We start from the raw sequence: 16,005 nt of genomic DNA, 5'->3' as shown, positions 1-16,005 counted from the left end.
TATCAGTTTTTATCAGTCTTGCAATGTTTTGAGGTGCTTTCATTTAATTTAACATTCATTTCCTCCCGAAATATCCATGGAAGTAATTGAAACTTTAAAAAATAGCCCCGCATCGATTCGGATCGCTGAATCGATCATTGTTGACACCACTATTGTATATATACCAACCTGTGTAGCCTTCGTTTTTTAGCAGCTGTAACCCAACAACCAGTGGAATCTTGTCCCCAGCAGCCAGGCGTGGCTGAGGTGTCTTTAACCACTTGTCTAACCCCACATATTGGGCTCGTTAATGATAGAGCAGGAGGCGGCAGTTTGCGCAGTGCACATGCAGCTGCAGTCACGCTGCGCATACTATCGAGTTATCACGAACTCACGTTTACATGTTTTTAATTCTGAATTAATAATTCAGAATGAAATAGTTATTTGATCTTTCCTTTAATTCCAAACATGACGTTTTCAGAGCGGAATTCAGCTTAATTCAGAATTAAATGGAGTTAATTCAGAATTAAATTTGTCTCATGTAAACGTAGCAAGTGTCATCTTACTTAATAATGGAGCTGTATTTTGCAGTTCCTTTTTTGTGTAAGTTCAAATTTAAAATGTAAAGCATACTTACTTACACTCTCCATACTTCACACACACTGTACAGTAGTGTCAGAACAAAATGTAACTTAGTTGGACATTACGTTGTGACCATAAAATGTAACGGAATTCAAAATGAAGCATTTGCAACTTCATATTTTGTATTTCATTAGAGCTACCCATATGCTGCCCATCAAGTGGTCATGTACTGTCAGAGTAAAATGTTTACACCATCCAATCAGTTTGGATGTCTTTGTTGACAACTACAGAATATTTTCTAAAATATAATGTATATTTGCAGCTGCATTGTAAAACATGTTATGCCTTCTTGAGTGTTAATGTTTCTGTGAGAAGTGGATCTTGCTGTGCCCTTCTGTTTGAGACAAATAATATTAAAACTCCATTTTCTACCAATGATGCCCCAAGTCTGAGTGATTTCATCCCAGTACACACGCACAGATGCACACATTCAGTTTATCAGTCTTTAATTCAGTTAGTACCTATCTACAAATACATTACAGCAGTTCAGTCTGAGTGACATCAGATGCCCCTCCCACCACCCATTACACTTGGGAGGGTAACAGGGAAACACCCCTTCTTGGGGTGCGCATCACTTCTCCACTCCTGTCCTTTTCTCTGTCCCTGGACGTAAAACAAGTCGACTATGAGGCCAGTGCACAGAGGAAAGGACACAAGTTTGGAGAGAACATTTGTACCCAGTGTCTACAGTTCAGGCCAGGCCCTCAACAACAGTGAAAAAAGTGTCAAGTTCCCTGACACACAAGGGGAGTTTCTTTGCAAACAATCCCAGTCATGTCTGTATCCAGGGTGGATGATCAAAGGCGAAATAATAAATGTGCGTGCAGTCCGTGAGCAGCTTGGTGTGGGATTGATTGTATGTGCAGAATATCTTTCTTGCCTGAAGGCATGTGGTTTGGAGTTGCAACCTGGAGTGTTTTTGTCACCTGGCAAAGGGAGTTACTGGCACACAGTCAGTCTCCAGTTAGGGTCAAGGGTCAAGAGAGCATGCTCCACATGATAAGAGCAACAACGGAACCTCTGCTACCACTTAGGGTCTCAAGTATGTTAGTCCATCAGGTTGTAGACACACACACAAACAAACAAACCTGAGACATCATTCAACACGCTCCAATATCAATATCTACAAACATTCTAGTCCTCAATTGATTTGATGTATCTCTCATAGGCAGCTTCATCCATGAGGGCCTTCAGCTCGTCAGGCTTAGCAATGGTCATCTTCATCAGCCACCCTGAATCAAAACAGACACAGACAGACATGCACAACATGAACACACATACCGATAAAACTAGCCTGGTTCACACCAGACGGTGTATGTGTAGCTTCGGCGCCCCCTGGCGGAGCAGAGCTTCACACACTACCGTCTGGTACACAGCCATAGAGCACGCTCCGTCTCCAACCAGAAAATAGGCTGAGAATTTATTGCTTCTGCACGGCCTCCTCACCAACAAATTCCTTCAAAAACCTTCCTGTTAATCTTTAAAGAGTCAATATAGTCTCTTATCTGTCTTGAGACTCCTCAATGTGAGTTACCGCTTATATTTAAGCAATAAATGCTCCGTCTATTTTCTGGCTGGAGACGGAGTGTGCTCTATTGCAGTTTACCAGACGGTAGTGTGTGTAGCTCTGCTCCGCCAGGTGGTGCCGAAGCTACACACACACCGTCTGGTGTGAACCAGGCTACGATAAAACAGCCACACATACGAAAGAATGTATGACAAATGCATACACAACAAAAACAGGAGGGTTGTAGTTCTTTAGCACTTTGAATCGTTTTGTAGCTATGGCAGTGCAAATTTTGCCTCCAAGCTAGCAGTTAACATTGAGTCCTATGAGACCAGTTAGCCGCCAGCTGCTCTCATAGGACTCAATGTTAACTGCTAGCATGAAGGTAAAATCTGCACTGCCATACCCAGAGAATGGTTGAAAGTACAGGAGAACGGTAAAACCCTATTATTTAACTCAAGGGGAGGTGTCAAATAAGCTTATTTCCAAAAATGGGACAGTATCACTTTAAGTAACACAAAAGATGGATTTGCACAGGATGAGTAGTAACTGTGGCCCAGCCCTTTCCGAAATATGAGCTATTCTAATGGGGCCAACTTTTGTTTACATTTTTTTAAAATGAGTATAGACCTACTCCAAATATTTTCCCAAAAGGTATCGCTGTTTGCTAGCTGTCTGCTGATGTTGCATAACCTTTTGGATGTTTTTGGGAATTAATACAAATGTTTTTTTGAAATGTAAACAAAAGTTTCCCCCATTAGAATAACTCATATCTCGGAAAGGGCTGAGCCAAAAAATGCCGCGTCACCGGGTACTGACAAGTCAAGGGTAGCATGAGCAATACAACAGCACATTGAAATTGGCTCACTGGTGGTAACAGTGGCTAGTGGTTTTCCAGAGTCAGGATCCACCCAGCCTTCCTACTAGCCACAGTTTTGTTAGCATTTTCATAGAAATATTTTCTTTACTGTGATACATCTAAGCTCAGAAAATGAAGGGATAGTGAATATGATCAGTGCAATGAACATAGTTTGTTAAATCAAAGAGAAAGGGGCGCACTTTGCATCAAACAGTTTCCTTTATTCATGTGTGCAGACGCGTTTCGCAGTGTGCCTCCCTCAGTGTGCAACAGTGTCTGTGCACAAAAATAAAGAACAGTTTGATGCCAGGTGCACCCCTTTCTCTTTGATTCTAAGTATTTTATTTGGTCATAAACCCTCAAAATTTAATCAAGAAACCTCAGTGAAGCCTGCTACCTGCCATACTTGACAAAGTGTGTTAAATTAAACTACCTACAGTATATAGGACCAAAATGGGATCTGAATGAGGGGCAAAAACAGGATATGCAACTCAGACACAGCATACCCAGAATAAGTCACCTACCAAAGTGGCTAGTGACATGAAAATGATTACTTGCCATAACTAAGTTTTACCCATTTTTGGCCGGTTCGTGAGTGCCAACGACCTTTTGTTAGCTGCAGATTCAGGACATTTCAGTATCCTCCTGCTACTTGATTTAACAGCTGCTTTTGACACAGTCTGCCACAACGTCCTTCTCACAAGGCTGGAAACCCTATTGGGCATCACTGGTACTGCACTCTCATGGTTCAGGTCCTACCTAACTGGAAGAGAGCAGTTTGTCTCTATTGGTGATTTCCGGTCTCCAAATTCACTCCTCACACATGGTGTTCCACAAGGCTCAGTTTTAGGCCCCCTACTCTTCATCATTTATATTCTTCCCCTTGGTAACATTCTCCGAAGACATGGCCTAAATTTTCACTGTTATGCAGATGACACCCAAATCTATATACACACTAAACCCTCCCATCCACTCCCCCTCGCTAACTTAACAACCTGCCTCAACGAAATTAGTAACTGGATGACCCAAAATTTTCTTAAACTTAATCAAAACAAAACCGAAGCCATCATCATCGCCACCCCATCTTTACTTAAAAAGATAAACCTTTCTCAGTTCTCTATCCCTGACTATTTTACCTCCACTTCCTCTGAAGTAAAAAATCTGGGCGTCATCATCGACTCTCCTTTGAATCCCATATTAAACACCTCACCAAAACTGTGTTTTTCCACCATAGACCGATCTCCAGACTCCGCCCTTCTCTTACCCCTACCTCTGCTGAGACCCTCATTCACGCTTTCGTAACCTCCAGATTAGATTATTGCAATGCCCTACTCACTGGTCTCCCTACTAAATTGATTAACCGTCTTCAATACATTCAAAACTCAGCAGCTAGATTACTTACTAGGGCCGTCAAAACTAATCGATGCGGCAAAGGATCGCGATCCAGGGCATTGACGATTCAGCATCGATTCGGCCACTAGCCGGATCGATCCTGTGTATTAATACATTTTTAAAAAATCATACCCGCACCTCCCATTTTGCCTCTCCTTCCTCCCTGTCTTTTCTTCCAATTTCGGTTGCGCGTGCATCACTACAGCCAAAGGGTTGGTGCTGCCCACTCTCTCTCTCTCTTTCTCTCTCTCCTAGGGTGACCAGCTGTCCGGACTTCGGCCGGACAACCCCGCCCCTTAACTTTCTAACCTAGCGTCCTTGCGCGCACCCATTGCTTCGACTTGCCGAATCCCCGCCTCCGTGGAGAAAACAGTGAAGTTGGCTTTCTAAACTGTGGCCGGAAATCAGGGAACAGCGCTGCCATCTTACCTCAGACTAACTCAGCTGCCAACAACAGTTTTACTTGTAAAACAATATTTTTGGGGGGAAGGATTTTCGCATTTCATTACCTCACTCCGATAAAGGAGTCATCAGTAGGCCTACCACTAACTTAATATTGTATCAGAGACGGCAGGTTACGATAGACAAATCCTTCCGTTGTTGTCTGTGTAGGCTATTTCATATTTTTTTAAAAAATGTATTTTAGTCATGCATTCGCAGGCCTAATAGCCAACAATTAATTTGATTTACTTTACTCAAAGTTGGTCAGAAGTCTGTTTATCAGCGGTGTTTTAAGGGAGGCAAACCGCTTCTGTCAACCTTTTTTTCAATGACCATATTCATAGACTGTGCCCTACATCGCATGACATGCACCTATGATTGATTATGCAAAAAAAGCTTCTGGAATCTTTGTCTTGGAGCACTTTAGTGTTCCCACCAATGTCAAAATCAAAGTTTCGCCCTTGGTGCCCATTTCAATGATGGGTGACATGCTAAATTTCCCCCGTTGTGAACGAATGGGATAACACGGCTTGGTTTCATTTTTCGAGTCGATCACACATGTAATAATTTGCAGGCGTTTTACTGCCATCTGGTTACTTTTCTTATAGCATCCATCTTAGGTCGAGAAACTGGCACCAAATATTTGCAAATTAAGATACCAACCTCCGAGACACTGATAACACAAAATAGCCTAGACCCATGCGTTTACAAAAAATATATAGGCCTATTGTCCTTGATTTCCCTCGGGATTAATAAATGATAGCCTAAAACAGGTGATGCTGTTCATCACACGGTTCAGTTAAAACTCCCCGCGCTCGTGTTTGCATTAGAACTAGAGCTAAAATGCCACTTACGCCCCTCTGGCTCTAAGCCCTCGAAATGTAACCTCTAGCGCAGCTTTGCCGGTAGGAGGGGGGCGAGACTGGCTGAAGTCAGGTCAGGTGTCTATACTGGTCGCGACGTGAAGGCATGCGGCAGTCAAATATTTGTTTGCATGGATCTACGTTGATTAAATCAAACAAGCTTCGTTGATATAACAGAACTTCTGGTAAGACAATAATGGGTTAAGCGCTAAGGTAGGCTTTGAGGTTTTTTTTGTATTATGCGTTGTTCCCCCATGAATCCTTTTTAACGCATTGGTGCGCAACCAACTTTATCAAATTGCATTGAACTAACAAGCTCGTGAAATGCTTATCTGGTGGTTAGCCCTGCGCAGTGGCTATTCAGCAGATAGGCTACATATTCTGGGCCAGTGTGTATATCGCCTACAGTAGGTTGCCGATTTCAGGAAATAGTCAAGTAGGGCCCAAGTTATTTGACAACTGTTCAGTTCCTCCCTCCTGCCCCGACCCCTAAACATTTTACTGCTCCCGAAAAATTGCCCCTTTCGTGGCATGCAGCATCTAAAGTTTGACAATCCTTCATCACATTAATTGAATAGCCAATATGCACGCAGTGATCCCCGGCCGTTTCCACACGGCAGTTTCACCCTTGCCAAAGCGGAACCATAGCCTATCGACGAGAAGGCTGGCTGTTTAAAAATGAATCTGTTTCGGACAAGGATGGGGCCGCGCGTCTTGGTCGTGACAGTTGTCTTGGATATGGAGGAGGTATAGAATGTGTTAGTAATCTATGGGAGGAGGGCATTGAGGTCGATTTGGATAAGGTGGTTGACAAACGAATTACTGTTGGCTGCGGTTGCGCCCACACAGTCGCCTCTTTCTTTTTCTTTAATTGCACATTACAATAATATTAATGCTTGAGCTCAGCCCTAGTGGGGTGCGAATGTTGTGAACAATAACAGACAATTAGGCTAGACGTTTGTAACATCAAGCATAGCGTATGGGTAGAGGACCTCGACATAACCCCGTCACAAACTTGTGCTCCGTCCCTGCGCATCGCAATGCATCGTTGAATCGGATCGGATCGAATCGAATCGCTCCGGATCGTAATTGGATTGAATCGTGAGATCATTGACGATCCACACCACTATTACTTACACACACCAGACCCTGGCATCACATTACCCCTATCCTCTATCAATTACACTGGCTTCCTATCCATTCACGTATCCATTTCAAAATTCTCCTCCTCGTATACAAGGCCCAGCACAACCTTGCACCCTCCTACATCACAAGTCTCCTCACCCCATACAATCCCACCCGCACACTACGCTCCACTGACTCACTCCTCCTTACAGTTCCCTCCACACACCTGCGCACCATGGGCGACAGGGCATTTAGTGCTGTTGGCCCCAAACTCTGGAATGCTCTCCCACTCTCACTTCGACAGTGTTCTACACGGTCCACTTTCAAAACTCAGCTGAAGACACACCTTTTCACTTCTGCTTTTAAATTTTACTGACAGGCACTTCCACTTCATTTTCAGTTTATTTTCTATTTTACAGATTTAATCTTTTTTTCCCTCATTTTTATTTTATTTTCAATTTTCATTCTACTTCTTTTTGTTATTTTAAAAGATTTATTTTTATTGTATTTTTTTTTTCCTTTATCTTATTTTTGCATTTTAATTACTCTCATTACCCTCCTCTTGTTAATTCACTGTAGCTTTATTATACTTTCCCTACTGTTATGTATGTTTTTTTATTGTAAAGTGTCCTTGGATATTTTGAAAGGCGCTCAAAATAAAATGTATTATTATTATTATTATTATTATTATTATTAATAGTAATAATATCAAGCACTGCTGTGGACTTCTGGTAATGTGTAATAATTCTGGACAAAGCCACAGTTCTTTGTCCTGAGCAAGTGCGCCATGTCCGTAATTTGTCAGGTAATATTTATTTTTATTGAGAGGACAGAAACTTTGTAAACGTAAATAGCTTGCAAGACGCTGACACGACGATATGGTGAAATGAATTAATATAAAACGGAGCCACAGAGGTAATGCGGTAGATTGCAATTACCAGAGGTCCACAGGTAATACTTCTGTATATAATACGGTGTATAATATAATATAATAATACTATAATTCTGTATAATACTATGTGAATAGGGGAAAAGACCACACAACAGACGATATGGGTTTACCATCTTTGTAGCAGGACTTGTTGACAAGGCCGGGGTTGTCAGCCAACGTGTCGTTGACTTCCACCACCTCTCCCGTCAGCGGAGAGTAGAGCTCACTGGCGGCCTTCACACTCTCCAGAGCGCCAAACTCATCTACAGGCACAACACAGGAAAACAGGTCAAGCTCAAGTGTCATTAAAAACTTTGGGCAGTCATGGGTAAGCGGTTAGGGCGTCAGACTTGTAGCCCAAAGGTTGCCGGTCCGACTCCCAAACCATCACGTTGGTGGGGGGAGTAATTAACCAGTGCTCTCCCACATCCTCCTCCATGACTGAGGTACCCTGAGCATGGTACCGTCCCACCACACTGCTCCCTTGGGGCGCCATTGGGGGCTGCCCCCTTGTACGGGTGACGCATAAAATGCTATTTCGTTGTGTGCAGCGAACACTTGTGTGTTGTGGAGTGCTGTGTCACAATGACAATGGCAGTTGGAGTTTCCCAATCGGGCTTTCACTTAGGAACACTGTGGGACAGCACTGATGGCACTGGCACGGATTCCATTCAGATTCACAAACAACAGGAATAGAATACCATTGAAAAGTATTAAAGTAGATAATTAAAGTAAGACAATTAAAGTAAAAATACTTCCTCCATTCACCATGAGCCACTCATTCATAAAGCAGTCTCTCTCGAGGAGATAGTTGCACACTCAACAATGGGCATCAAAGGGAGTCAAGTCAAACAAAACTCGTGTCTCTCTCACACACTCACACTTCAAGACACACAGGGTGCATGTCAAATTATTTCCTCCTGTCCTTTTCTGTGGCCTCAAGATGTTGAAAAGGATAGGAACCCCCCCCCATAAGTTGCTCAGTGTTTGTTGACAGCACGGAAACTTTACCGAGCAACACAGAGGCAAGGGGCCAGAAGTAGCCAAGAGAGGTAGTAGTTTGATTTCCACCCAAGGCTCTAAATTAACTTTTATTCATCACCAGCCAAAATGGCAAGTAGATATTAATCTTACTAGCCAAACACACACTCACTAATGGGTCAAAGTGGCTAGTACGTCGGTCAGCTCTACCACCAGAATTTTCACCAGAATTTGGCCGATTGGCTGGTGTTTATTTAGAGCCCTGCTTGCACCCACACTCACTTTAAAAGCAGTGTTTGTAGGTTACTGTTGCCCAAGGGGTTTACCTGATTGTGACAGCTGTGTTCCGACATCTGGCAGGCCACAGTAAACCACGTCTCCAAGTGCTTCCTGGTTATCAAGAGAAAACATAGTGAGAAGGTTTCCATTCTTTTTACAAACCCATTACTGGACCTGATCAAATGTGGCAAGGACGATAGCCTTGTCCTAAGGATTAGGATTAAGGTAAAGTAACTTTATTGATACCTAAAGGCAGATTTGTTTGCAAGTACAAAAAATCAGAGGCTTACAACACCACCACACAGTACAGTGACAATGACACAAGACAACAACAACAGACAGGAACAGTGCAGGCTATTCAGTATTCTTTATGCCGCATTCCCCAGTGGAAGGAGCTTCCCAATATGCAACCAGAAGGCAGCTACCTCCCACTTGAAAGTGTTCCAACCAGCAAGTCAAATTTAAACTATTTCTATCACTGTACACGGTCATTGCGGTGTTGACGTCACGATTTCTAAGTCGGGGTACTTCGATTTGACCCTAGCTTGCGACTTGAAGATTCCGTTTCAACAGGCGTTCCAATGCTATTCAGCATGCAGAAGGTCAGAAATATCCCATCTCCCACCCTCGGGGAATGCAGCATTAGAGATCCGAAGAACAGGGTTCCTACAGTGATGGGCCATCCACTGACCTGAGCAAAATTGCTGATGCCCACAGTTCCGACATCCCCGTCTACTCGCACCCATTCGTGCTTGTCCGTGTATTTAAGTGCTGGGGAAACAATAACAAACAAACATGCGACAATGGTCAGGTGCATTCAACACTGCAATGTCGCAGTCCCCTGCGGTAGGAGCTTCCCAATGCAACCAGGAGGCAGCTACCTCCCACTTGAAAGCGTTCCAAACAGCAAGTCTTACCCAAAGTTTAAGTAATGTCAGTTCATTATAATTAGGTCAAATTGAACCATATTTAGAGTTGCCAGTTGTACAACCATTCATTTGTCTATCAGCAAATGTTTCTTCTGGTGGTTTGGCTTTCACGGGATGACATTAGTGTGTTGGAACTTGCACTAGAAAACAGAAATAGACAGTGGACAATGTTAAACGCAGCTCACCTTCTGACTTAAATTCAACTTTAAAATAGCGCCTCCATCATACATCACTTTACGTGGGTTAGCTCGTGACATTCAGCTAGACCTAGCTTGCTAACATCATTGTAAAGTTGTTGATGGTTATGCAGCCGTCCCACTGACACTCAATCAAAGTTTATGCACAAATTGTGAACGAGTTTCGCATTTAAAGCACATACGACGGTAGACAGACTGGCCATGGTCACAGAAAACCGCCACAAAGCAAAGGAGAGATTTACACGGCATCCTAGGAAACTTAAACAGCTAACAAGTAACAGTGGAGCATCCGCGTCCTAAATTAGCCGGAGAGGGAGAAGGGCGATGATTTCACCATGCCTAATGAGCCAACCCTTTACCTGCACAAAGTCGCGGGGAAGTAGAAAGGGGTCGTTGCTGATATGCCTGCGATACGATACGAGAATGCGAAAAGACACTTGATTTTGACAGCCCTGGAAGCACAGAAGACAACTGTGCAAAGACACACCGCATCGCCAAGCGTGCCGCCATCTTTCCCGGCTACGTCTTAAAAAGTTGACGATGACGCACTTGTCTTTGATGTCACGTGGTAATCTCGACGTTTTGCATGACGTCAATGCGCGTTTTGCGTGGCGCCATTGCACCATAGAGCACGAGGTGCCGTTTTCAGCAAATGAGCATGTCCCAAAGGAAGCGCCGCCTTATTGTGTCGGTACCTTGATATTTTACATAGATGTTACCGCCGCCTACAGGATAATATGCGCAATGCCTTGCCACCAATTGATGGCAACAATATGCCGACTAAAGATGGCGGCGATTTACCTTTAGCCATTCATTCCAGTACAAAGACGTGATCAACGCGACATCATGTGTTTATTTCTATGGCAATAGCGCCTCTTCCTCCCCGGCTTTTTAGCTGTTCAGAGAGAGCACCACGTTGCTTTCGAAGAGTTGTTTTTTATCAGTCAAAACCGTTATTGATAACGTTACTTGGAGGAATTCAGACGACGGTTCGTGAGGTCCCAGTTCGGACAAAGGACTCTGATCTGTCTTGTACTGAAGGGAGGCAGGCAGAATGTCGGAAAAACCGACTCGAATCGCAATCGTCAACCATGACAAGTGCAAGCCAAAGAAATGTCGACAGGAGTGCAAGAAAAGTTGCCCAGTTGTTCGAATGGGTAAGCTATGCATAGAAGTGACCAGCCAGTCTAAAATTGTGTGGATTTCGGAATCCCTCTGCATTGGATGTGGCATTTGCATCAAGAAATGTCCATTTGGGGCCTTGTCTATCGTTAACCTGCCAAGCAATCTGGAGAAAGAAACCACTCACAGATACTGTGCCAACTCCTTCAAATTGCATCGGTTGCCTATCCCCCGACCAGGCGAAGTCTTGGGGCTGGTAGGCACCAACGGTATCGGGAAGTCAACTGCGCTCAAGATTCTGGCTGGGAAACAGAAGCCTAACCTGGGAAAATTTGACGCACCACCAGATTGGCAAGAAATCCTGACATATTTCAGAGGATCTGAGCTTCAGAATTACTTCACCAAGATCCTGGAGGATGACCTGAAGGCTATCGTGAAACCCCAATACGTGGACCAGATTCCGAAGACCGTCAAGGGGAGCGTTGGCTCTATTCTAAGCAGAAAGGATGACACCAAAACAGAAACCTCAGTCTGTAAGATGCTCGATCTGACCCATCTGAGGGAACGGAACGTGGAGGATCTGTCTGGAGGGGAGCTTCAGCGCTTTGCTTGTGCTGTGGTGTGCATCCAGGCTGCAGATATTTTCATGTTTGACGAGCCTTCCAGTTACCTTGACGTGAAACAGCGTTTGAACGCCGCCATCACCATCCGCTCCCTCATCACTCCCGACAGGTACATCATCGTGGTGGAGCACGACCTGAGTGTGCTGGACTACCTGTCCGACTTCATCTGCTGTCTCTACGGCGTGCCCAGTGCGTACGGAGTGGTGACCATGCCTTTCAGCGTCAGGGAAGGCATCAACATCTTCCTGGATGGCTACGTTCCCACCGAGAACCTTCGCTTCCGAGAGACGTCGCTGGTCTTCAAAGTGGCCGAGACCGCCACTGAGGAGGAGATCAAGAAGATGTGCCGCTACCAGTACCCCAACATGAAGAAGACCATGGGGGACTTCGAGCTGGCCATCGTGGAGGGGGAGTTCACCGACTCTGAGATCATGGTCATGTTGGGAGAGAATGGTGAGTGTGGATTCTCTGTGTACTGTTATCAATCACATTGTATTTTTGGATTATAATAAGGCACAGGTGCACCATCATTGACTCTCAATATCAACATGTATTTTCCTACATAAGACCGACTTACTGCATAGACTATATTCAAGGGTGAATGACGTTTTATGGGATCAGATGTCAGGGGAACAACCACCACAGCTCATGCCTATAAATATAATGATTATGTTCGGTACCGGTAATCCACTAAAATAATCAAAAATCATTTAATCCATAGGCCTATAATAATGGCATCAGCTGTGGTTTCACCACCCTTGCGTGTGCTACTACTAAAACGTTTACCCACTGATACAAAGCCACACTGTACATGACATGCACACAGACTTCAACAATAGACAGTAGAGCCTTGGTCTCCAAACTAAGGCCCGTGGGCCAAATCCGGCCCGTGCATGGCAAACATTTGGCCCGCCATGAGGTCAGAACAAATGAAAACATAAATGTGTGTGATTTTCTATCAGTAAAACCGCATGGTCATATCTCTCCAAAGCATTCACAGAGAGTTAGATCTTATGCCAACAGTCTCATAACAAAAACATTGACAAGAGGGAAAAATGGTAAAGCAAAAATCTGTTCTCCAGGCATCTAACTTGTGTTTCATTGGGTTGGGGCGTTGGTTCGGCCCGCAGCCTCACCTGATCTACATATTTTGGCCCTTGGAGAAAAATAATTGGAGACCACTGCAGTACTTCAGGGGTCAGGAACCTATGGCTCTAGAGCCACATGTGGCTCTTTTAGGAACTGTATATGGCTCTTACTTAACCATACTTTGAAATATGGAATCGTCCAGTATTTATAAATAGAAGTACGGGTTCCATATTGAGTTGAAACAGGACAAGGGGGGTTAAAAGGTGTTAAAATGCAGGAAAATACATCTAAGAAATACACAAACTGTCAAAATGAAGTTGACAGTTGGCAACCCTATACTTACCTGTTATTAAAAATAAAAGCAATAACTTGACAGTACACTCTAAAATTGCTGGGCTTAATTGAAATGTGTTTTTAAAATGGTATGGCTCTCATAAAAATGTATTTTTTAAAAATGCTGTCTATGGCTCTCTCCATGAAAAAGGTTCCTGACCCCTGCAGTAGATAGATAGACATCAGGCATTTAAAATGGTTGACAGGTGTTGTTTGTGAGGCAGTGACTGACTGTTGTGTTGTTGTTGGTTTGTTTGTTTTTTTTCAGGCACTGGCAAGACCACATTTATCCGAATGCTTGCTGGAGGACTGAAACCAGATGGTGGAGGCGAGGTGCCCATCTTGAACGTCAGTTACAAACCCCAGAAGATCAGCCCCAAATTCAAAGGAAGCGTGCGCGCACTCATGCACGACAAGATCAGGGACGCCTACATGCATCCGCAGTTCGTCACAGACGTCATGAAGCCAATGCAGATCGAGTGCATCATCGACCAGGATGTCCAAAACCTGTCCGGAGGAGAGCTGCAGAGAGTGGCGCTGGCTCTGTGCTTGGGCAAGCCTGCAGACGTCTATCTGATCGACGAGCCGTCCGCTTACCTGGACTCCGAGCAGCGTCTCATGGCTGCCAGGGTCATCAAAAGATTCATCCTCCACGCCAAGAAAACAGCTTTCGTCGTGGAGCACGACTTCATCATGGCCACCTACCTCGCCGACCGAGTCATCGTTTTCGATGGAATTCCATCGAGAAACACCGTCGCAAACACACCACAGACCCTCCTGGCTGGCATGAACAAGTTCCTGTCGCTGCTGGAGATCACCTTCCGTCGAGACCCCAACAACTTCCGACCAAGGATCAACAAACTGAATTCCATCAAGGATACAGAGCAGAAGAGGTCTGGAAACTACTTTTTCCTGGATGACTAGCTGCATTACATTCCCTTTCCGTATCAATCTGACCATTAAGGTGCCATTCTACCCATCCCTCTACAGCACCACGAAGCAAACCATAGCCTATACCAGTGGTTCTTAACTGGAGTAGTCTTGGGACTCACAATTTTCCACAGACATTACATTGAGACCCCGTATTTTGTTACGCTGACGGGAAACTGGCCACTTTATTCTAGTTATCAAAAAATATTATATAATTTGCTGGCATACATACAGTATGTTTTGTATCAGCAATTGTATTTTATGCTGAAATACAACATATACAACATATCTGTCAACTAGTGGAAAGTGATATTAGCAATGTGTCACCCTCATGACAGTCTTTTTTTTTTCATTACTGCATCTTGTCTCAATTTGGAGACTGTCCATAAAAGAGGAAATTAATACATCTTTACACCACTTCCACGACCTTCCCAGGACCCCTCTGCGACCCACTTTTGGGTCCCTCCTGACCCACCAGTTGAGAAACACTGTCTTATGCTATGCTGTTCAAAGAAGAGAGGACACCTTCACCTGCTGCTCAGCTGTGTGCCCAAGAAGGGGCCACAGACCATGGACCTGATGCTACTTAAGCCTTTACTTTTCTGTGCTCAGGCAATGCTTTTTTCCCCCCATGTAGAGGTGTACTTTAATGTTTCACAATTGAACAGTAAAAGTTCTGAACGCTAAGAATGCTTCTGATTGTTTGTTTCCTTCACACACACATACACTTGTGGAGATTGTCCACAATATAAGTAATGGTAACAGGAGTGGTGTGTTTATTTATTCAGAACAGTCTGATTGTTGGACTGCATTTTCAATGAGAAAAAACAAATAAAAAAATATATAGGCCTAAATCTGCCTTCTATATTGAGCCAGAGATGCCATCTGATTGAGCTTAATATTACGGTGGAATTTAGCGAGATATGAAGTCTTCAGAGGCTTGGCTGGACAGTTGTATAAAGTAAAAGTACTCTTACAGATATAATTACAACACTAGTGGTATGATATTACATGGTTTCAACTTTGTAATATCATACCTCTATAGTGTTGTAATTACATCTGTAAGAGTAATTCTACCTCTACTTTTTACAACTCTGCTTGGATGTGTGTCTCTTACACGGTGTTGATTAGTGTGACTGGCATAGTAAAACAAAAAACAGTAGCTTCTTGTGTTTAGTCTTGTTATGGCTATGCTTTGTCCATCTTTTGCCTCCATGACATCAGAGGTTCCACATTCTGTGCAAGAGGTGATATCAGGTTCAGCCAATGCCATTTCATGAGGAGCACCAGCAACATGACATTTGTTCTGTTGTCTTTTTCATTTATGGCTGTTGCTTTTTTTAAAGAAGGTAACCCTCATGTGATTTGTTTGTAAAACTTCACTCATGTCTACTGGTGTACTATCAGTTTAGCTCTCCTGTATACCTATTTTTAGCAAACCGTGTGAACTGGCCCGGTGCTCAGGGACATCAAAATCTCTAACCTCCACTGGGTGACCAAGTAATATTAGCACTTCTTTTGTAAAGATGTCTAAAATAGATTGAATCCCTATTACGGGAAGACAAGTTTATATCAGCATTGTTGATCATATAGGTCTATATAACAGAATGCAGGGCTTACTCCTGTAGTCTGAATAGAACAGAACAGAATACAATGGACTACAATGATATTAAAAGCAACTCCTTATAGGTGCAATGAAGAAAAAACAAATATTTAAAAAGCTATGAAACCAGTGCACAGACCGATAGGTAATACAGATAATACAGTGAACATAGGCCTATAG

The 16,005-nt window shown here is 43.6% G+C and overlaps 2 protein-coding genes across 2 annotated transcripts; one reads left to right on the top strand and one right to left on the bottom strand.

Moving 5' to 3' along the window:
- Positions 1 to 1,050: 1,050 nt before the first annotated feature.
- gcsha (glycine cleavage system protein H (aminomethyl carrier), a) lies at positions 1,051 to 10,656 on the bottom strand. The gene is made up of 5 exons (XM_063197640.1): positions 10,485 to 10,656; positions 9,691 to 9,770; positions 9,047 to 9,110; positions 7,871 to 8,002; positions 1,051 to 1,853 (listed from the first exon to the last, which is right to left on the bottom strand). Exons 1-5 carry the CDS (start codon positions 10,633 to 10,635, stop codon positions 1,756 to 1,758), a joined length of 525 nt encoding a protein of 174 aa, XP_063053710.1. The 5' UTR covers positions 10,636 to 10,656; the 3' UTR covers positions 1,051 to 1,755.
- A 324-nt stretch (positions 10,657 to 10,980) lies between these two features.
- Positions 10,981 to 14,912, top strand: LOC134447917 (ATP-binding cassette sub-family E member 1-like). The gene is made up of 2 exons (XM_063197636.1): positions 10,981 to 12,323; positions 13,561 to 14,912. Exons 1-2 carry the CDS (start codon positions 11,180 to 11,182, stop codon positions 14,214 to 14,216), a joined length of 1,800 nt encoding a protein of 599 aa, XP_063053706.1. The 5' UTR covers positions 10,981 to 11,179; the 3' UTR covers positions 14,217 to 14,912.
- Positions 14,913 to 16,005: the final 1,093 nt, after the last annotated feature.

Source organism: Engraulis encrasicolus, chromosome 4 (genome assembly GCF_034702125.1).
Source record: "Engraulis encrasicolus isolate BLACKSEA-1 chromosome 4, IST_EnEncr_1.0, whole genome shotgun sequence".
Taxonomy (NCBI): Eukaryota; Metazoa; Chordata; class Actinopteri; order Clupeiformes; family Engraulidae; genus Engraulis; species Engraulis encrasicolus.
The sequence above is the reverse complement of the archived record's forward strand: the minus strand, read 5'-3'. Positions and strand labels throughout refer to the sequence as shown.